This window comes from Vicugna pacos, chromosome 8 (assembly GCF_048564905.1).
Source record: "Vicugna pacos chromosome 8, VicPac4, whole genome shotgun sequence".
Lineage (NCBI taxonomy): Eukaryota > Metazoa > Chordata > Mammalia > Artiodactyla > Camelidae > Vicugna > Vicugna pacos.
Genome location: NC_132994.1, coordinates 35886702 through 35910360, shown reverse-complemented (window position 1 = coordinate 35910360; position 23659 = coordinate 35886702). Strand labels below are relative to the sequence as shown.

Below are 23659 nucleotides of genomic sequence, written 5' to 3'. Positions count from 1 at the left end.
TGTTTTATTTCTCTATCTGAATAAATAAATATGTATATACCTAAATTATATTCTAGTTGTTAAAAGAAAGATTAAAAAAGAGAAACATACAAAGAGAAATTGAAAAAGAGGGAGAGACATAACCTTATTTCATTACATTAGACAAATGTAATGTATCATTAGCAGATATAATTCTATCTTGCCTAAGGTTGCAGAAATGCAATTTCAATGTTAATCAGAGATCTGAGAGTCAAATATCTATAATTCATTTGCTGATATTAACCTTTATTGAAAATATGAGGCAGGAAAAATAAAACAAACTGCAATTATAGGTTTAAGAAATGGATTTTTGCCAAAATGGATCTTGTAAGCAAATATTTTCAATTTTGCCGTACATTTGGTAGCATGATTGAAGCAGTTTCTTTAATGTCAACAAAGAAAACCTGAAACTTGACATTTTAGTAAATGGGGAATGTATTATCTCACTTTACTGAGAAAAAGGTTGTGTACTAGATTAGAACAAACCTCCATCTTTATGATCTATTTTTAAATAATAGCTTTTATTGAGATATAATTCACATACCATAAAATTCACCTTCTACTGTGTACAGTCCAGTGATTTTTTAAGCATTTCATGTAGTTATGCAGTTATTTCCACTCTCTAATTCCAGGACATTTTTATCACCCTAAAGAGAAACCCCACACCCATTTGTAGTCACTTCCCATTTTTCCCTCCTCTCACACTTTGGCAGCCTCTACTCTGTTTACTCTTTTGCTGGGTTTACCTGTTTTAGGCATTTAGAATACATAAAATTATATAACCTTGTTTCTGTATTCTTTCACTTAGCATAGTGTTTTCAGGGCTCATTCATGTTGAGACATATATCAATACTTCATTCCTTTTTTACTACTGAATAATATAGTATCATATGGATATATACCATATTTCATTTATCCATTCTTCAGTTGATGGACATTTGGTTTGTTTTTTGGCTATTGTGAATAATGCTGCTATGATTATTCATGTATAGGTTTTTGTGTGGACATGTTTTCACCTCTCTTGGGTGTATACCTAGGACTGGAATTGCTGGTTCATATGGTAACTCTATGTTTAACGTTTTGAGGAACTGTCAACTTTTTTTCCCAAAGCAGCTGCACCATTGTACAGTCTGACCAGCAATTATGAGGGCTACAATTTCTTCACAGCCTTATCAACACTTGTTATTATCTGTCTTTGATTTTAGCAACCCTAGTGCATATGAAATGGTATCTCAGTGTGGTCTTTGAGGTTTTTAAGTAATGTTATTAACTACTTTTAAAGCTCCCTTGTGTTTTGCAACTACAGGTTTTGTTTAACTATCCTGTGAGCTAATAAAGCTTAAGTGAGGAATAAGGTGATTACATGTATCATTTTTAATTTGTATTAATTCATATAATGAATTCATAATTATATATTTTGTATTTATTTTTTACACTTGTGATCATATTTGGTTTAGTGCTCCTCAAGCTTACTTGTGTAGTAAGAACTTGAGCAGCTTGTTAACATGCAAATCCCTGGGCCCTACCTCAGAAATTCTAATTCACTAGATGTAGGATGGTACCTGGGCGTTTTCTTTTTAGTAAGAACACAAAATTATTCTAACACAGTGGTTCAAGGATCACACTTTGATGGAAGAGCTACATCAACACATAAGTCTTTACACTAGCTGTATTCTTGCAGTGTGTGCCAACATCTGTTATTTTTGTTGTTTTATATATGATTGATCTGAATTGTTGAATTGTTTAGAAATTTAAAGTTATTTGTTCGTGGTTCTTCACTTGTTTTATAGTGGACAGTAGTCCTGATGAGACTGTGGTACATCTTCTTGCTGGTTTGGAAAATGACGGATATCAGGGGGAAAGAAATAGGATGCCACCACCATGTCGTTCCTTTGGAAACAATAAAAATCCTCAAAATAGTGATGATGAAGAAAATGAACCACAGATTGAAAAAGAAGAGATGGAGCTTAGTTTGGTGATGTCTCAGAGATGGGACAGCAATATTGAAGAACATTGTGCCAAAAAGAGGTAACTTTTTAATTAGTTCAGTTACTTTAATAACTTCCTTTTGTCATCAGTTAAATCAGAAATTATTTCTTACTATTATTCATAATAAAAAATACCTTATAAACTAAATTGACTTCTTTTAAATCTCTTTTAAATAGTGCTTTGCTTCTTGTGGCATAAATTTCATATTCCAAGCAGATTAACTTTTGGTACATTTAAAAAGATTAAACTTAACTTCATTTTTTTTTCCAGTATCATTGAGATATAATTGACATACATCACTATATGAATTTTAGATGTATAGCATAAAGGTTTGATTTACATATATTGTGAAATGATTACCACAGTGAGTTTAGCCAACATCCATTATGTTATATAGATACAATACAAAGAAATGGGGAAAGTTTTTTTGTGTATGATGAGAACTCTTAATTTTCATGTGTATCATATAGCAGTGGTGACTCTCGTCACCATGTTGTACATTATATCCCTAGTACTTATTTATCTTGTAACTGGAGGTTGTTTGTACTTTTGACCACCTTACTACAGTTTCCACTCTCCCCACAAACCTAACTTAGAAATCATCTATTTACATATATAGTATTAATTTGTGGGTTATAAATGGGGCAAAAGTAGAAGTGCCTCCTTATTGCAGAACTTGAGGGAAAAGAATGCCCTTTTAAGAGTTAAACTGTTATGGGTCAGAGCAACAAATACAGAGTCAGTTTCAAGACAGGGAATAGCTTCTAGGTCTGATTAGATTGAAGGAATTAAACCTTAATGAATGTCAGAAGTAGACACTGATATTCTGTTCATTTCTCGAGGTAAATAAATAAGATGGCGGTGTGCTTTTCTAAATCAGTTGCTTGTGAATTTAATTGGTTTGAGTCTGCCCCTGAGCTGTATGTTCTGTGTATAGAAGTATTAAACCTCTGAGCTTAAAACACTGAGCGTGCCTCTCCTTTAAACTTCTGTAGGCAATACTGAAATTTCTAAAGTCTGTTTTTTGAAAGGTGAATGAGGTTAATCTACATGTTATATTTACATACATATATATTACATATATACTAAATATATATATATTTATAGTATTTATAATATATATATATAGTATTTTTCTAGTTTTTCAACATTACCTAATATAAAAAATAAAATTTCTGATTCCTTCTCCTCTTATCTGGGTACATATCAGAACCCTCTCTTCTATATTCTCATGGTATGCTCCTATAAAGAATTGCTTTTTTTTATTCTGAATAGAAAATTCCAAACCTGCAAAATACTACTTCATACTTCCTTCCTAATTTCACATACTCAGTTCCCTTTGCTGTCACAGTGATAAATTGTTCAAAGACTCAGCTCCTTGACCTTTGAAGAACCTAATTTTACCTAGGCCAGACAGAATCAGTGTTCGATTTCCTGATAGATTTGACCTTCAGCAGTGTCATAAAAATGCCATTTGCTGGTATTTCCTAATCTGTTGGAAAAAAAAAATGAGGTGAAAGACATAAAAATTTTTTGTGTAGCTATTCTATAAATTTTTTGTCAACTCTTTTTGTATAAACTTTATAAATATTTAAATGAAATATCCTGTTGGGAAATGCTTCAACCACATCAACCTCTTTTGGAGTATAAGCAATCCTAAACGTTAATAGTGCTATAAAAGGCTTTGTTCTTGTTTCTCTGTTCGTTATCTCTGTAATGACACCACTTTCCCTTTAACTTCTTATAACTTCAATGTCACATTTAACTTGCCGTCTTTTACACCCCTATCTGTTGTTAAGCCTTTCTAGTTTAGGCCTTCATTATCGTTTATCTGGAATTCTGTGATTCACTTTTTAACTAGTCTCCTTTCTTCCAGTTCTGCTCCCATATAATAGGGCTGATTAATTATTAAATAAACACTTTGTAGGCGCTTAAAAAGGGAAGCAGAGACTATCAAGACCCTGCATGAGTTCATATCATGCTCTGCTGTCTTAATATCCTTTTTAAATATGGTTACTTAAGGAAATATAATAATCATATTGAATCTTTGTTTCAGCCTGACATTTAACAAAGTGTTACATAAAACATCCTTGTGAATAGGGAGGAGATGTGGTAGTAATGACTGATGAGATGGGTTTACAGAGAATTTACATGATTTTGCATTCAAAAACAACTTAAATGCTTGTTTGGTGCCATATTTCATGCTTGATTGAATTGAAAGTGTCACAAACATTGAATACTGGTAATTCACTAGATGACAGAATCTAGATTCAAAATATCTTGAAACTAAATAGGTGACGCCTAAGAAAGTATAAAGTCACAGGTTTAGGATTAATCAGTCAGCTTCACAGTTATAGACTAGACAGACCTATGATTTATTCGGGACTTAACAATTTCTGTGGGATACCCATGGATTTTACTTTATAAAGAATGCAATAAATCTGTAGTATGGTTGCCAAAATAGTAAATTTAATTATTGGCTACCAGCTGTATCTGGGGTAGCATTTATTAGATTTTGTTAATAAAATAATTATAGTATTTATTTGATGTATTTAAGTCTTGCTGTAATATGTTGTATTGCTTCTTTTATATTTTAGGAAAATTTATCAACTGTTTGATATTTCTACTTGATTGGTCATATAGCATTTTACTTTTTCTTATTTCCAGTTGTGTTTTTTTTCTTCATTTTTCTTTCATTGTTTTATTTTGGTATTGTCCCTTTGATTTTACCTTCAACCTACTATTAGCATTTCTTCTACAGTTTCTTAGATTATACCTGGGTTAGCTATTTATACTTTCATGCCCATAATAAATAGATAAACATTCAGATATATAAAATTCTTATAAAGTCACTGTCTCCTTGTTCCCAGTAAGGCCAGCTTATTTAAAATAAAAGAACTGGTTTATCCCATTATTAATTAATGCTTGTGGGTTCATTGATTGGACCAATTCTGTGAAAACCATGCCCAGATTAATTTTAGGAAAACCTGAATATTTCACAAATGTACATTAGAAATAATAGAAGTATAGTGTCTGAAAATGAAGACATTTAATTCTTCTTGTTTATTGGATGTTGTATTCTGAGTACCATATTTTAAGAATACAGAAAAAGGAAAGGAAAGGGAGAGAAGAGGAAAAAAACTAGAAGAATTTGTGAACACTGTCACTTCTAAAGAACAGTAGAAAGAACAGATAATGGTCTAATTAGAAAAATTATGGAACAAATGATAAATGCCTTCAAGTATTTTAAAGGTTATCATTTGGAAAATGGAATAGATTTGGTACATATGGCTACACAGGACAAAAGCAGGCATGAAAATTTTTGTGTAACATAGGAAGAAAATTACTAACAATTAGAGCCATTAACAACGGAAAAGATTACCATTTGAGACAGCAAGCCTCTTATACTAAGAATGTAAAAGAGATTGTGTGGGGTTTGTTAAGAAACTAAAAAATTTTTGTGTTGGGTAGAAGGCTGGACTAGATGACCTCTAATAACTCTTTTATCTCTTAAGAGAGTGATTTAAGGACAAATTGTGATTTGGGAATGGCTTAATGGAGAAACTGTTTCTTGTATAATAAAGAGATATTTTCAAATTTTTAAGACAAGAGAAAGAAAAATTAGGTATGGATAGAAAGTAAGCTTGCTCATCCCATAGAAGGGAAAGTATCAAGCTAGGATCTAGTGAAAAATTTAAATCTCTGTGAATTGAAATTTAAAGAGTATCCATTTGGACTTCACAATCCGTCTGAATTCCTCAGTGACCCTGCTTTATAGCCACTGCTGGGATTGACTCAACACCTTTGCTGCTTCCTAGCCTGTGTCTTATTCCCTTTTATTTTCTCTTTCAGCTCTGACCTAATACCCGCTTGCCTATCTCTTTGTTTGTTTTTTCCAATTCATAATGTAGTGATTGTGTATTTATGACACTTCTTAAAATATACCAGGACGCCACCTTTTAAGAAATTACCAGGTTCTCACCCAGGCTGTTATATGTGTATATCTAATGATAAGATGAAGGGGAGAATATAAGGAAGAACATAATTAGATATGGTAACTCAGGGTATTGTGGGGCTTTGAATACAGGAATGATGGTGTCTTCTAGCTCACATGAAAGTCTATTTACAGTAACTTTTGGTAGGACATGATACCAAAGCAGAGTAACTCTGCTTTTCTTTTTAAAGTTACAATTTTCAGATCTTTTAAATTCAGTTTTACTGTTACAGCATCAAATTATTTGAGTCTGACGTGCTCTTCTCCAATATTCATACTCATTAGCAAATCTAAATATTCTCTAGATCACTGTGCAGAAATACCCACAGAAGCTCAACAGAAGAAGATGATTCATCTTCAGAAGAAGAAATGGAATGGAGTAATAATAGCTTGCTTCTAGCCAATCTTTCTATACCTCAGTTAGATGGAACTGCAGATGAAAATAGTGGTGAGTAAACTAGTCTACTGTATTTCATTATTTAGGGGCTGAAAATATATTTGATTTTGAACCTATAATCATAGTTTCTCTGTATATAGTTGACTAAGTGAAGGCTGTGACAATATTGTTATGTTTTGTCCTCTAGGATTTTTTCTTTTGAGAGAATGTAGGTATATGATTTTTTGCTCATTTCTAAGAGGTTAATGTTTATTAACCACTGATTAAGAGTTTTGTAAACTTTAATTAGTTTAGCATCTTAACATTTAAGTAATGTAGGAAACTATAAGAAATATGCTCAGCTTATTTGAAGTGATAATGCAAAGAAGTATTTTACTTTATGGAAAACTTTCAAGGTGACAGTATTTTTTCCCTTATCCTCCCAAAAGTCACTGAATATTGATACCATCTATTTCTGATCAAAGGAATATGTGTTTGAAATAATGACTAATAATCAAATGTAACTAACTCTTGATTATTTAGATTGAAATATTATCCCAGTAATAGGAATGACCTTTTTGTTGAGATAGCTATTTTAAACATACAAATTTAATTAATTTCATATAATTTATTTCATAGTGATAGTATAATGATATGGGAAAATATTTTAAAAATTAAAAGAGTGAAAGTGAAGTAAATTTTTTTCCTCCATTTCAGACAATCCACTGAACAATGAAAATTCTAGAACCCACTCTTCTGTGATTGCAACAAGCAAGCTATCAGTAAAACCCTCCATCTTTCACAAAGATGCTGCTACATTAGAACCCCCATCTTCTGCTAAGATTACTTTTCAGTGTAAACACACAAGTGCCCTTTCTTCCCATGTTTTGAACAAGGAAGATTTAATTGAAGAGCTTTCACAGCCAAACAACATAGAAAAAAATCTAGACCATTCAGTTGCTTCTTTTACAAATGAAAGTGCTTACTCTATGAAATACTCTGGATCTTTAAGCAGTACCACCCATTCAGAAAACTCTCATAAAGAAAGTAGTAAGAAAGATGTCCTCCCAGTATCTTCCTGTGAAAGTAGTATTTTTGATTATGAAGAAGATATTCCATCTGTTACAAGACAAGTACCAAGTAGAAAGTATACAAACATTAGAAAAATTGATAAGGATGCCCCTTTTATACATATGAACCGTCACACTAACGAAAATACATTGGGCAAAAATTCTTTCAACTTTTCTGACTTAAGTCATTCAAAAAGTAAATTATCCTCTGAAGGAAATGAAAAAGGAAACAGCACAGCTCTGAGTAATTTGTTCCCATCATCATTGACTGAAAATTGTGAATTGCTATCATGCTCAGGGGAGAATAGAACTATGGTGCATTCCCTTGACAGCATTGCTGATGAAAGTGGACTAAATAAACTTAAAATCAGATATGAAGAGTTTCAAGAACATAAAACAGAAAAACCAAGCCTCAGCCAGCAAGCAGCACACTATATGTTTTTTCCCAGTGTTGTTCTTTCTAATTGTCTCAGTAGGCCACAAAAGCTCTCTCCTGTCACATATAAACTGCAACCTAGCAATAAACAGTCTCGGTTAAAAATGAATAAAAAGAAGCTGATAGGTCATCAAGAGACTTCTACCAAAACTACTGAGACTGGATCCACAAAAGATAATTGTATACAAAATAATCCTTGTAATAGTAATCCTGAGAAGGATAATGTATTGACCAGTGATTTAATTAAGGTCACTCGTGGAGCTTTTGAAAATAAAACATCTACAGATAGTTTTGTAGACTGTCACTTTGGAGATGGAACTTTAGAAACTGAGCAGTCCTTTGGATTGTATGGAAATAAATACACGCTTAGAGCCAAACGCAAGGTAAATTATGAGACTGAAGATAGTGAGTCAAGTTTTGTAACACAGAACTCAAAAATTAGCCTACCTCATCCCATGGAAATTAGTGAAAGTTTAGATGGAACTCTCAAATCTCGAAAACGCAGAAAAATGTCTAAAAAGCTGCCCCCTGTCATCATAAAGTATATCATTATTAATAGATTTAGAGGGAGAAAAAATATGCTTGTGAAGCTAGGAAAAATAGACTCTAAAGAAAAACAAGTAATACTAACAGAGGAAAAAATGGAACTATATAAAAAGCTTGCACCTTTGAAAGATTTTTGGCCAAAAGTTCCTGACTCCCCTGCAACCAAATATCCCATTTATCCACTAACGCCAAAGAAAAGTCACAGAAGGAAATCAAAACATAAATCTGCTAAGAAAAAAACTGGTAAGCAACAAAGGACAAATAGTGAAAATATTAAAAGAACTTTGTCTTTCAGGAAAAAACGGTCACATGCTATCCTTTCTCCTCCCTCGCCATCTTACATTGCTGAAACCGAAGACTGTGACTTAAATTATAGTGATGTTATGTCTAAACTAGGTTTTCTTTCTGAGAGAAGCACAAGTCCTATAAACTCTTCTCCACCTCGCTGCTGGTCTCCCACAGATCCAAGAGCTGAAGAAATCATGGCTGCTACTGATAAAGAAACAGTGCTTTTTAAGGGTCCTAATGCATACAATAGCAAGACTGTTCACTCCCGTGTAGGAAAAAATAGTCGAGCAAAAGCGCAGGTTAAGAAATCAAGAACAAAGCTTGTTAATCCTTCTGTAGTTACTAAGAAAAGGAACAAACGAAATCAGACAAATAAACTAGCAGATGATGGAAAAAAGAAACCAAGAGCAAAACAGAAACAAAAAACAAATGAGAAAGGTACATCAAGAAAGCACATAACATTAAAAGATGAAAAACTAAAATCTCAGGCTGATGCTGAAGTTAAGTTTGTGCTGAAGCATCAGAATGTGTCTGAGACCTCAAATAGTTCTGGAGGTTCTCAGCTACTTTTTAAACAGAAAGGTGCATCACTAATGGGCTCTGCTATGGATCATCCCCTTTCTGCTTCCCTCCCCACTGGAATTCATGCACAACAGAATTTATCTGGCTGCTTTTCTTCTTTTCTAGAAAGCAAGAAGCCTGTAGATTTGCAGACATTCCCCAGTTCACGAGATGATTTGCATTCTTCAGTCGTTTGTAGTTCTTTAGGACCTGGGATCTCAAAAATTAATGTTCAGCGGTCTCATAATCAAAATGCTATGTTTACTCTAAAGGAATCCAGCTTGATTCAAAAAAATGTATTTGACCTTTCAAACCATTTGTCTCAGGTAGCACAGAATACACAAATGTCTTCTGGTATATTGTCTCCAAAGACAGAAGAGAACGCAAATATACAAAAAAACTATTTGTCGTCTATTGGAAAGTTAAATGAATACCGTAATTCCCTAGAATCAAAGCCAGACCAGACATATGCGCCTAATTTTTTGCATTGCAAAGACAGTCAGCAGCAGATTGTGTGCATGGCAGAACAATCAAAGCACAGTGAAACTTGTTCTCCGGGAAATGCAGCTTCAGAGGAAAGTCAGATGCCTAATAATTGCTTTGTAACTTCCTTAAGAAGCCCAATCAAACAAATAGCTTGGGAGCAAAAACAAAGGGGTTTTATTTTAGATATGTCAAATTTTAAACCTGAAAGGGTAAAACAAAGGTCATTGTCAGAAGCAATTTCACAAACCAAAGCACTTTCTCAGTGTAGAAATCAAAACATGTCAACACCTTCAGCATTTGGTGAAGGACAGTCTGGACTGGCAGTTCTAAAAGAATTGTTACAGAAAAGACAGCAGAAAGCACAAAATGCGACTAGTATGCAAGACCCATTATCTAATAAACAGCAACCAAACAAAACTGTTTCTGGTTCCCTTGAGCATAACAGAACAATTAAACGAACACGATCAGTAACATCTCCAAGAAAACCTCGAACTCCCAGAAGTACAAAACCTAAAGAAAAAATTCCCAAACTTCTTAAAGTAGACTCTGTAAATTTACAAAACTCTAGCCAGTTGGATAACTCCCTGTCAGATGATAGTCCTATCTTTTTTTCAGACCCAGGTTTTGAAAGTTGTTATTCACTTGAAGATAGCTTGTCTCCTGAACATAACTATAATTTTGATATTAATACAATAGGTCAAACTGGATTCTGTAGCTTTTATTCTGGAAGTCAGTTTGTCCCAGCTGACCAGAATTTGCCTCAGAAGTTCCTAAGTGATGCAGTTCAGGATCTTTTCCCCGGACAAACTATAGAAAAAACTGAATTTTTAAGTCATGAGAACCAGAAATGTGATGAAGACAAACATCATGCCTCAGACTCAACTTCATGGATTAGATCTGGTACTCTAAGTCCTGAACTATTTGAGAAATCATCCATAGAGAGCAATGAGAATCGTCGCCACAACCAGTGGAAGAATAGCTTTCATCCTCTGACAACTCGGTCTAATTCGATAATGGATTCTTTCTGTGTCCAGCAGTCAGAGGACTGTCTATGTGAAAAATCCAGATTGAACAGGAGTTCAGTAAGCAAAGAAGTGTTTCTTAGCCTCTCACAGCCAAGCAGTTCAGATTGGATTCAAGGTCATACCAGAAAAGAAGTGGGACAGCCTCTTGACGCAGTCAATACCTCTTTTACTGCAATACTATCTTCCCCTGATGGTGAACTTGTAGATGCAGCCTCTGAAGATTTAGAATTGTATGTTTCAAGAAACAATGATATGTTGACACCAACTCCTGATAGTTCACCAAGGTCTACTAGCTCTCCCTCGCAGTCTAAAAATGGTAGTTTCATCCTTCGAACTGCTCACATTCTGAAACCACTTATGTCCCCACCAAGTAGGGAAGAGATTATGGCAACTTTGTTGGATCATGACCTTTCAGAAACTATTTACCAGGAACCATTTTGCAGTAATCCTTCTGATGTACCAGAAAAGCCCAGGTAATCAGAATTCTTTTCCCACCTTGGGTTCCTCTAAATAATTATAACATGTGTAACTACATTTGGTACCTGACTGCTAGTTTTTTGGCTATGATACTATACTTGTAAGTATTTCATTGTGAAAATGATTTATAATTATAGATATATTAAGGAAATTCACAAACTAGCTGGATGGTTATACCTAGAGAAATTTATTTCAGTTGATGAGTGTTGATCTTAGATCTACTATTACTTTACACTGTGTCAAAATTAAGGATTAAAGATGTGAGGCTCACTATGACATGATGCCAAGTCAAGAAAGGTATCATACATAATACTTTAAAAGTATTATAATTATTTTAAAGATGATATTTATTTCTAAAATGGTAAACTTTCATAATTTTTACAAAGAACTTCATTTTTTTAGTGTTTGAAAATGAGCACGCATATGTTCTAAATACTCTTATGACATATCTAAATGATTGTTTTAAGTTGTTTCTATTATATACTACTCTCTTTTCATGTTGCCAGCATCTTAGGTTTTATCGTTACTATTGTTAGTTTGTACAATTAGTAGGGGTGCAAGGTGGACTTATGTTCCCCTTACCTCTTTTTTCTTCTAAGAATCTTTTCAGAGAAATGATAAACAAAGACAGATACACACACACAGCCAATAGCAAAATGCAAAGGAATCATAGTACTTATAAGCCAGTAGTTAAGTAGGTTTCTTGTCCTGCCTGTATCATCAAGGTAGAACATATGTGATGAGAGCTAAGTTGGGGAACTTGGCTTAATCGAGAAAGTTTAAAGTGATGATATTTGGTCCTGCCCCTGTGTCTTTGACCCCATTTACCTAATCAGTTGCAGAGAGAGAGGCAGTTCATTTCAATCATCCAGTCAGAAGCAGGACTGCTGAGTCTAAATAAGGGAAAGAATTACAGAGAGCCAACTAAGGCAAGGGGATGTATGCACTGATCTTGAGCAGTACCGTGTTCCTGGCCCCACCTAGTAAAAAGACAATAAATGCCAGGCTTTTTACCCAACAGATTAGCAGTAATTTCTCCAGGAGTCCATTTAAGAAATGGGTAAGAAAAAGTCATCAGAAATATAGAGTAGAAGTTCCCTCCTCTAAGGATTTGAAGTGAAGGGCACTTCCCCCTCCCCAACACCCTGCACTTCTTAACACATAGTTTTCTGTTCCATTTTGCTTTATACCCACATGTGGCCTTTTAACATGAGTGGAACTCTTTATTTCACTGCCAGAATAAATGAATGTCTCTTCCTTACACATTCGTTTCCATTATTTTAGAGGCTTTGACTTTATCAGTAGTAATGATTATGGTATATGTATTTTAAATTTTTTTTTATCATTGTATTATTTAAACATTTTTATTTTGGCAGTGTCGGGGGGTAATTAGGTTTATTTGTTTTTAGAGGAGGTACTAGGGATTGAACCCAGAACCTCATGCATGCTAAGCATGTTCTCTACCACTTGACCTGTACCCTCCCCCCAATTATAGTATATTTTTTAATTGATCTCTTTTTTCCTCCTCAGATTTATACATCTTTTTAATTCTTAGTTAACTTATCATGTGCTAGTCATTTACTCTGTGTTGCTGTTAGCTGTTGTCCAATTTTGATACTTGTCCTGCAGCTGAAATAAAAAGATGATAGTCATATTTGAAAAACAATTTTTTTATTAAAAACTATGTATTCACTGTAGAAGAATTAAGGAAATATAAAAGAAGAAATAAAAGTCACACCATTTCTCTACCTAGTGACAACCATTATTAATATTTTAATGTGTTTTCTTAGTTTTCTTAATGTATGGCTTTTATTTTTATTGAAATATGATTTTACTGTAGTCACAATATTGTATTGAGATTGTTTCACTTATTAACATTATATTGTAAACAGTTTAAATTTATGAGTCTCTTGAAATGTCATTTTTATGGCTGCATAATATTCTGTCATGTGTGTTACTGGACGGAAAGTTTGTTCTCTGATTTGCCACTATGGATAATTAAGTGATTAGTATCTTCTTCATAAAGCATTTCTTGTATTTTGGAGTTTTTCCTTATAGATCTCAAGGAAGTGTTACTGAAGAATTTAAGGCTCCTGATATACATTACAGTGAGAGTTGTAGCTATTAGCATGCTGCTGTTAATATTCAAGAAAGCTGAATTTACCACACCTCACCAATTTTTGTTATTTTTTACTTCATTATGATCTCTGTATTATTAATATTAGAGTTGCGTATAGTCACATGACATGTGTACTCATTTCCTTCAATAGCAATAATTCTTCTAATTTTATATAAAGTTGCAAGGTGGGAGTACAAGGAAGGTGCTAGATCCTGGTTACAGAGTTAACAAGGAGGGACCAAAATCTTTCCCTGTAAATGGGAAAAGGAAATATGGTAACCCTGGTGCTCCTCCTTCACCTCCAGTCAGAATACAAGAAGTCATTTCATTGAGTTTTATCTAGAGAATGACCAGGTCATTTGAGAAATCATGTCCTATGAGAAGTAACTGAAGAAACTAAGAACTTTCTTCATATCCATGAAAGAGATACCATGAGGAAGAAAAAGTAGACTTATGTTGCTGTAGAAGGCAGAAATAGTACCAATGGATATGCGTTAGAGAGAGAGGATTAGCTTAATATTTATAATAACTATTGGAAACCAGGCTACCTTTTAATTAGTGATTCTTCACATACACATGCATTAGTAACACTTAGGCTCCGAGGGCTCTGCCAACTCCTCTAAGTTCTATTGTTAGTGTTAAACCTTGTATGAAAGGGGAAAAGAATTATGGTAAATTACCTCGATTTGTGTGTGTGTGTGTGTGTGTGTGTGTGTGTGTGTGTGTGTGTGTTTTAATTGTTTAGGGAATTTGGCAGGGTAGAAAGGTTTGTTTGAACTGACTGGCTTTGCTAAACTACTACTATGGATACTAGACAATGTAAAAAGAGGCTGTAGAAAAAATTCAGGGATATAATCTCTGATGATAAATTCTTCCATTATTTTTATTCATGTGTGGTGACAGTGGAAGTTTATTTAAGATGAGTAGAGGACAGGAATCTGATGAATTTGAGTCATCTCTTTGAAGAAAACAAGTCTTCACGAAGCACTAAAAAAAAAAACCCCAAAAAACCTTCTTTCCCTGGTGTTGATGATACCTTCCAAAGAAAATTAATAGTCATATACCTGTGAGGAAAAGCATATTGAGGGTAAATATAGTGTACCTATGTAAAGTATGGGGGTGGGTAGCACAGAAAATGAAGAAAGAGATGGACACTTTTAAGATTCCAGAAGAACTTTTAAAAATCTCTAGGTTAGGGGCCAAAATATTTTGGTAATTGCTCTTTGAGACAAAACAGTTGTTCTAAAATATGTTGTTTATAGGGAGATCGGTGGACGGCTTCTCATGGTAGAAACTCGACTTCCAAATGATCTGGCTGAGTTTGAGGGAGACTTTTCCTTGGAAGGACTTCGTCTGTGGAAAACAGCATTCTCAGCAATGACTCAAAATCCAAGACCAGGGTCACCTCTTCGCAGTGGCCAAGCAGTTGTCAATAAAGGGTTAAGTAATAGCCATAAAATGGTTGGAGATAAAAAAATTGTGATTATGCCTTGCAAATGTGCCCCAAGTCGACAACTGGTTCAAACATGGCTCCAAGCCAAAGAAGAATATGAACGTTCCAAGAAACTGTCTAAAACAGAGCCAACTGGAGTTGTAAAATCTGCTGAGAACTTCAGCTCTTCAGTTAATCCAGATGACAAACCTGTAGTGCCTCCAAAAATGGATACAACTCCACATATACTCCTCACTACAGCACATACCAAGGAAGATGTTGATAATTCTCAGATTGCTTTACAAGCGCCAACCACAGGATGCAGTCAAACTGCAAGTGAAAGTCAGACGCTGCCACCAGTTGCTTCTGCAAATGATGCTGAGAAAGATGAGGAGGAGGAGGAGGATGACTGTTATGTTAGTTATAGCTCACCTGATTCTCCAGTAATTCCACCTTGGCAACAGACAACATCCCCAGATTCTAAAACATTAAACGGAGATCACAGAGCTTCATCACCAGTAGAGGAACAGCATTCCCTGACTATTGAGAACTTACTAAAACCCATAAAAGATGGTATACAGAAAAGTCCCTGCAGTGAGTCTCAGGAACCTCTAGTGATATCTCCAATTAATGTTAGGACAAGAACTGGAATATGTGAATCGCTTTGCCTTCATAGTACACCAATCATACAGAGAAAACTTCTGGAAGGACTTCCTGAGGCAACTGGCCTTAGCCCTTTGTCAGCAGGTAAGTTTGCAACTAACAGAAAGCCTCCATAAAGCTCTTCAGAGATTAGGAATGAAAACAACATTAGACTATGTAATGAAAGTCAGAGCTTTTTAAATGAAATTTCAGCTAATGAGCGATTGTTATTTTATCATGTCTTAGACATCATCACATGGAAACTGTTTGTATTTCTGCTTTGAGATATATTTACATTTGCTTCCTTCCTATCTTACTGCCTTCTGGATGAAATACAGGAGCCTGCTTAGAAACCTTACCTTCTCCTCAATTTGATTTTTCCCATTGGCTTTAACGTATACCCAAATCTCCCTCACCCTTTAAAATAGAAAGCAAGCCAGACACCTGCCTTGGCCTTATATCTGCCAGCTTCTACTCTTTTTCTTTTCCCTCAAAGCCAAATTTCTTAGATTTCTCCAATTTGATGACCCCCTTTCTTTACCTCCTACTCATTTCTCAACCCACTCCAAACTGGATTCTGCCCCCATCATTCCACCAGTACGTCTCTTGTAAAGATTCTGAATAACCTTCACATAGGTAAAGCCAGTGAACGTTTTTCAGTCTTCCTATCACATGCCCTCAAACCAGCTATTGTTCTGTTGACCACAGCTTCCTTGAAACTTCTTCTCCCCTTGGCTTTTCCCCTACTCCTCTGTTTCTTCCTACTTGCTTTCCTTTGAAGCTTAATCTCACATTGTCAGGTATCATCTAAATGTTGGAGTTTATTAAGGCTTAGCCTCAGGCTTTCTTTACTGTTTTCTTCCTCAATGACCTAATTCCTGCCTATAGGAGTACTATAGATACTCACAAATTTAAATTTCCAATTCAGAACTCTCTTTTAAGCTCCAGAACACTAGATCCAGCTGCCTTTGACATTTCTACTTAAATGCTCAAAGGCACCGTAAGGTCAGTATTTTTTATCTCAATTTATGATCTCCCTGTATTCATTTACCACCAGCCACCCAACACACTTCGTACATATACATGCCCACACATTGAAAACCATTGGTCCTCTTTCACTTTTCCTTATTTCAACGAATAGTACCACCATTTCTCTGTCACTGAGTTACATAGATCAGAAACATGGCATTTATTTATAATACCCACCTGGTCCCCTCACTGCTCATCCTGTGATTTCTACACTTTTTTGTTTCCTGAATTGCCCAAATCTCTCTACCTATATCTCTGCCTCTCCCAAGCCCTCATCATGTCTCACCTGAGCTCCCCCAGCTTTCTTATTCACCCTTAGCAATTTCCAATTTTTTTGCTCAGTAATCAGGTAAAATCCCCACTCTGCTGCTAGTTAATTCCTACTCTTTCTTCTGATTCTTAGCTCAAAAAAGCTTTCCTAATCTCCCTGACTAGATAAAAATTCCCAGTTATATTCCCCTGTGTTGTACTTACCCCAATTATAATTTTATTTTTCTATATGTATTTGATGAATTTCTGACTCTCTCTACTCTCCGTGAGGATAGAGACTATATCTTTTCCTCATTATCATAAGTACTTGATAAATAAGTCAACAAATGAATTAAATGATTCCCTAGGATAATAATTGAGGTATAAAACTCAATAATTAACAACTAAATGTTTTTATTTAATAATGAAAATTTTTAAGTTATTGGTGTGGAGATCAGAGGTTTGAATTCGTTTCATTTTTAAATTATGAAGTCTTTGGGGGAATTTATAGGACAATACTCTTAAATGGTACTAGACTTTGGAACAACAAAAAAATTTTTTTAAAAGAAGCAGATAATTTTGATATACATGTTAAATGTAAAATTTCTTTCTACAGAACCAAAAACCCAGAAATTGAGTCATAAGAAAGGAAGTAATACTGATGCTTTTAGAAGAGTACTCTTAACACAGGCAAAGGTAACTATGCTAAACATACTTAAAGCAGTGGAAGATCCATTCTTATTCTTAGATTTCAGTTAGATAATTGATAACTTTGTATCAGTTTTTTAATAATTTTATTATATTTTTGCATCATTTTATTTACATATCTTTGAGACAACAAGAAATTGCCTAATTTTTTTTTAGTTTTTTTTTGTTGTTGGGATCTAAAAGATTCTTATATGTAAATACAAATATTACAGAGAAAGTGAATATGATAGCCAAAATGTGGATTATGAGGATACAAATACATTAACTGATTACTGGCAAAATCAGAACAATCCAATGACAGCAGAGCTCAAGTAAGTGATTTTTGATCCCACCAAAAATATATCCTTTTTCTTGGTTTACTACTTTTTTTGTCAAATATAACATTGATTTTTTAGTTCATTTTGCTAAGTAGCAAAGGAAAGCAACATTACTACTGAAACTCTGAAAAATCATAAATGTTTTTATTCAAATACTAAAAATATGGTATTACTTAACTTAGATATACATAGTTATGTGAAAAAAGTATACGTTAGATGTGTATCCTTAGAAATATATGATAGAAATTACTTCCATAGTGGCCACTTTTTATAAATATCATTAACTACATAAAATATATTTTAGTATTTCTATTTTGAAATTACAAATACTTTTCTAAACTTCCATTTTTAAATCAGTATTAATGAATTACAAGCCATATCTATTAAAAACAAGTGTTGTGAACATAAATCGACATTTTGGAGAAAATCGTTAATGGATTTGGAAATCAGAAAAAAAAATTTTTTTAAGTGAAGATTATTCTAACCCTTTGAAAATTGTTTTACTTCATCTTTCAGATACATGCTGTATTAGGATAAAATACAAACCCACAATTTAAAATCTTTTATAAACTTTAGCCACAGACTATTTGCACATATATTGTTTGCTTGCTTGCTTGCATACTTCAAGAAAGGTCAAGATAAATGTCCCTCTACTACAGTTATCAGCTCTCTACAAGACTATCATTTTCAGAATTTGGGGCTTGTAAACTCAAAAGATCAACATTTGGTTTGTTTACAGATTATATCAGATGTTTCTACATGTATCCAGTTCTGGTATCTTGAATTACTAGCCTGAAAAAAAATGCTAATAAAATACTTAATTTTCTTTGTGGATTTAAAGAGATGATACTAGTTTATCATGTATTACTAAACACAAAATATATTATCTAAGCAGAAATAAGTAATCAAAAGAAAGAAAGCGATTGCTCATTTATGTTTTTCTGGCTCTGTGTTGTTTTTTTTTTTTTAATAGAATCAATTTGCAGCAGTAAATACCCCAAAGAAAGAAACTTCTGAGATTGATGGACCATCTTTAAGCAATACTTATGGTTTCAAAGTCAGCGTACAAAATTTACAGGAGGCAAAAGCTTTACATGAGGTAAAACTGCAACAGTAAAGACACATACACTTTAACATGTTTTAGTCTGTGGTGCAAGTATGGAAATTTTCTGCTGAAGGAGGAATACATTGAATTCTTTACCTGTGAATCTTCATTTTATTCTTGTTAGTCTTACTATTTCATATATTTACATAAAACAGAGAAACTTTTAAATTAGTCATCAGTTACTGAGACTGCTTTGTGATTTCACAAATCTTATAACTGAAATTATATTTTAAATTTAAAATGTTTTAGCTTCTTTACTAAAATTAGAAAAATTTTTTTAACTATTAGAAACTGTATATTATTTTGGGGTTGTTATATTAGGATGTTATATCACATCCCAAATTAAAATCTACTTGTATTTTATATTTAGTTGGCTCAGTGGATTAGTGCTTGCTACAATTCATTTGTTCACATAAGATTATATAACCTAGTTACCTTCACAGCGCAGACCATATGCAAACACTAGGAAAGCTGTCTTGAGAAATGTGCATCAGTCACAGGATAGACTGGAGAATATGTGTGTGAATGATTCACTGTACATTTACCTGTGTTAAAGAAAACACACTCAGAACACATAATCAGACTGATAGTCAGGTGGAAATTAGAATATTTTTCTATTGTTTATACCTGTGCTGTATGATATGGTAGCCACTAGAAACGTGGCTATTGAGAATTTAAAATTTGGCTTATACATCTGGGAATGGAATTTTTAATTTCATTTAATCTTAACTAATTAAGAGTTAAAAACTGATACTTGACTCATTTGTTGGAAAACTTTTAAGTATGCCTGGAACAACTCAGGTATATAAAACTACTTTTTCGACTGTAATTTTTAGAATACCTAAATACAGATCAGCTATTTCCATAAAAAAAAATTGCATCCTCGTTGAGCTGTGCTATAAATGTAAAAACACATACTGATTTCAGAGACTTAATAGTAAAAAAAATGTAAAATATCTCATTAGTAATTTTTTATATTGATTACATGTTGAAAGGGTAATGTTTCATTGGATTCAGTGAAAAAATTTTTAAATTAATTTAACCTGTTTTTACCTTTAATTTGACTATTAGGAAATTTAAAATTACATATGTGACTTTCATGACATTTCTTTTGACCAATGCTGGTTTATACAGTTGTTTTATGTCTGCCCTTGTAGCTGAGAATTTGATTTTTTTGTTGATTTTTTTGTGGTCTCAAATGAATTGTCTTAAAGTGTTTAAGGATTGGATGAGCATCAACTGAGAAAAATTTAAATATTGTCTTCATCTTTACCCTATATTTGAACTAATAATTACACTCTTTTAGGATTAGATTGGAACATCGTCTAACTTCCTAATTATTTATTTGTACATTTTTTTCATTCGACATCATTCACTTAGTTCCTCCTTTATACCTATCCCCTGAAGCCCAGATAAATTAAGTAACAAACTCAGGAATATATATTTTATCGAGTACATACCTGAAATTAGAAAATTAAAATACTTTGTTAAAAATATTTATTAAAACAATTTTGATAGACCTTAGCAAAAAAGACTTGTTACTTTTGATTTTTCTGTTATTATTTGAAAAACATAATTTTTTTCTTAAACTGTTACTTTTTTCTCTGTAACCCTGTTTCAGAATCCTGGGCCTTGAAGTTAAAATCACTTTCGAGTTAAAATCACTTTGGAGGTCTGGCAGGTTGCTGATAGCTTCCCCACACATGCTTTCTTTATCTCAGGGCACATGCCACATAGCCACCTGGTGGTCAAGTAGGGAATGAACCAAAAAAACTTTTCCTTTTTCTGGGAAATTGTACTCATAACATTTTCTTCTTCTGTTTCCCATTACCTTGGGCTGCTCTCTCTCTCTCTCTCTCTCTCTCTCTCTCTCTCTCTCTCCCTCCCTCCCCTCTGCATATAAATACTCAATGCAGAAGAGAAGGGTTACAATCCTTGTCCCCCTTTCTTACCCACTTCTTTGCCAGTCACACTCAGTAAATCTCCCTTTCCATCTCCTCATTCCATATGTTTGCTTAAAAAAAAAATGCCCCTGAGAACACTAATGCATTTTATTTTATATCAAGAAATAAAAAGGCAAAATTTGAGTGTAAAATTTGGCCTAGTATATAAATAAATCAACCTCCAGGACTCTTTTGACCTGAAATTGTCTTCAGTTTTCTCTATAGTCAGTCCACATGTTGATTCTTTTCAAATTAAATTTTTTTAATTTGTTTTTTTTTATTTGTTTGGATTTGGGGAGAGGTTTTCCATTTTAAGTTTTTGTACATGCGTATTGTTTAAAAAAAAATCCTGATGAGTATATATTTAAAAGTAAAAGTTCTTTCCCTTAGCTCCCCATTTTACTTGGTTTGATTTTTTAATTTTAGTTGTTTTTTTTAATTAATTAAAAATAATATCTTTTGATATTAGGGTTTTTTTTAAACAGCAGCATATTTCTTAAGGAAAGTGGTGAATTTTTAGAAATCTGTTTTATTCCATGTGCCTTATACATGCACAATTTAATAACAAATTTACTAATGAATGCATACAGTATTACATATACATGGTAAAAAAAAATTCAAATCAAGAGAAAAAGATTTACAATGAACAGTAAGCTTCTCTCTCACCTCAGACTAAGCAGTCTCCTTCCCCAAAGGCAATGAACAGTTTTATGTTTTTTATGTCTCTTTTCAGACATTTTCTATGCTTGTGCTTAACATTTTTTACATACATGGAAGCATACTACACTCACTTGTTCTATTTATCAATGTATTGTGGTTATTTTTCCATATTAGGACATTAAGATCTGGCTCATTCTTTTGAAAATGTTAAGGGTTACAGAGTATTCCATTCTATGTAGCCTTTAAGGATGCCACATAATTTATGTAACCAGTCCCCAACTGATAGACATAGTAACAGGCTTTGGTTTGAATGTACATTTTCTTTCTCAAACAAGAATTGAGAAGGTTGAGAGGCACTACATGTACTTTAAGACAAATAGTTTTAAGTATATATAGTCATTTAGAAATTAGAGGGTGGGAAGGGATAGACTGGGATTTCAAAATTGTAGAATAGATAAACAAGATTACACTGTATAGCACAGGGAAATATACACAAAATGTTATGATAAATCACAGAGAAAAAAATGTGACAATGAGTGTGTATATGTCCATGAATGACTGAAAAATTGTGCTGAACACTGGAATTTGACACAACACTGTAAAATAATTATGAATCAATAAAAAATGTAAAAAAAAAAGAAATTAGGAGGCATTATAAACACAGAATCATTTTTAAAGGAATTAAAAAACTGGATGTGTGAAAACAAAGAATCAGAAAAAAAATTACAGCACAAGCAGATTTTCTAAAAGAAAAATATGAATTGATTTAATCTACTCTTAAAAGTGAAAATCTAGTTTTAATCTGTGGAGTATTAAATTGTGACCATGTCCCTTATAACCATTTTTTTTCTGTAATTTTACACATGTATTTCCTTGGAGTCCTAGTGAAACATACTTCTTACAGTGTGTCTCAAAAAATGTTTAAAAGCATAATTTGTATTTCCTCTTATAGATACAGAATCTTACCCTAATCAGTGTGGAATTGCATGCTCGAACTAGACGAGACTTAGAACCAGATCCTGAATTTGACCCAATCTGTGCTCTGTTCTACTGCATCTCATCTGACACTCCACTACCAGATACAGACAAAACAGAACTTACAGGTGTAATAGTGATTGATAAAGACAAGACAGTCTCTAGTCAAGGTATTGTTCATTTTTATTAATTTTGTATATACCCACCCTAGGATGAACTTTTTCATGGAGCAGTTTCTGTGTTGGAGATCTAAACCAAGCAAGCATAAGGAACTCCTTTCTAAAATGTTTGCTGAGGTGGGAGTAGGAAGTATTGTGTATAACTTTGTCCTAGATTCATTATTCTTCCTTGAATTATTGTTAGAAGTCAGAAGCAATACAGTAAATATGAAGAGCTTAATAAAATTTCCAGTAAGCTTATCTAATTTGATCTCAATGTTATTTTATAAAATACTAATTGTTAATACTGAATTCAAATGATTATGTATCTCTAAGTTGGGTGGACAATCTTCCTTATATATGCATGCTGGTATTTTGCTGTTAATACAGTGTTTCTCTTTGCTTTAAGAAGTCAAGTTACTACTGTAAGTTAATGGTTTATAGGAAACTTAAGATACATTCTGTTGATATCTCTTCCTAAATATATACACCTTTGGTTCAGAGGTTCTTCATATAGGACATCACTTAAGGCACTTTATAAAATACTAGGTGTCCCTCTGCAGTTTTAAATGGTAATACGTGAATTCAGTCAACTGAAGAGGAAGTCTTAGCACAGAACAAAAACTGTATGGAATTTGCAGTTTAATCAGTGGTGTGCATGAGCTGGTGTACCAGCTCATGAGCCAATTGCTAAATTTTCATGAATTTTTTGATCTAGTGGATGTCACATTGGTAGTTTGAAATTAGCCCTGGTGAGTTTTCACATCTTGGAGCTAAGCAAGCACTACAAATCAGAGGTTTTTTTCCCCTGGAGAGGTAGTTGTAAATATTCTCCAGCACACCACTAATTTAAACATTCTCTACTAAGCAAGGCTCTTCCTATAGGAAGAAACAAAGTAATAAAATTTCTCTTGAGGTGACAGGTTATCTGGGGAATTTTGTGAATGTAGACTTTTCGGAAAATAACTGAAAATACGAAATTTGAATTTTCAGTTGCATATTAAACTAGAAAACCTTTGAGAAATTTTTTAAGAAACTGAGTTAATCATATATTTG

General features: G+C 33.4%; 1 protein-coding gene across 2 annotated transcripts in view; it reads left to right on the top strand.

Moving 5' to 3' along the window:
- Positions 1–23659, top strand: part of REV3L (REV3 like, DNA directed polymerase zeta catalytic subunit) — a 146328-nt gene that overhangs the window by 70874 nt on the left and 51795 nt on the right. For both annotated transcript variants that reach the window (XM_031680136.2, XM_031680138.2), the window contains 7 exons: positions 1809–2046; positions 6307–6449; positions 7095–11262; positions 14648–15564; positions 17354–17433; positions 18736–18861; positions 22423–22615. In XM_031680136.2, coding sequence (XP_031535996.2) covers positions 1809–2046; positions 6307–6449; positions 7095–11262; positions 14648–15564; positions 17354–17433; positions 18736–18861; positions 22423–22615 — 5865 coding nt within the window. The remainder of the gene's footprint in view (positions 1–1808; positions 2047–6306; positions 6450–7094; positions 11263–14647; positions 15565–17353; positions 17434–18735; positions 18862–22422; positions 22616–23659) is intronic.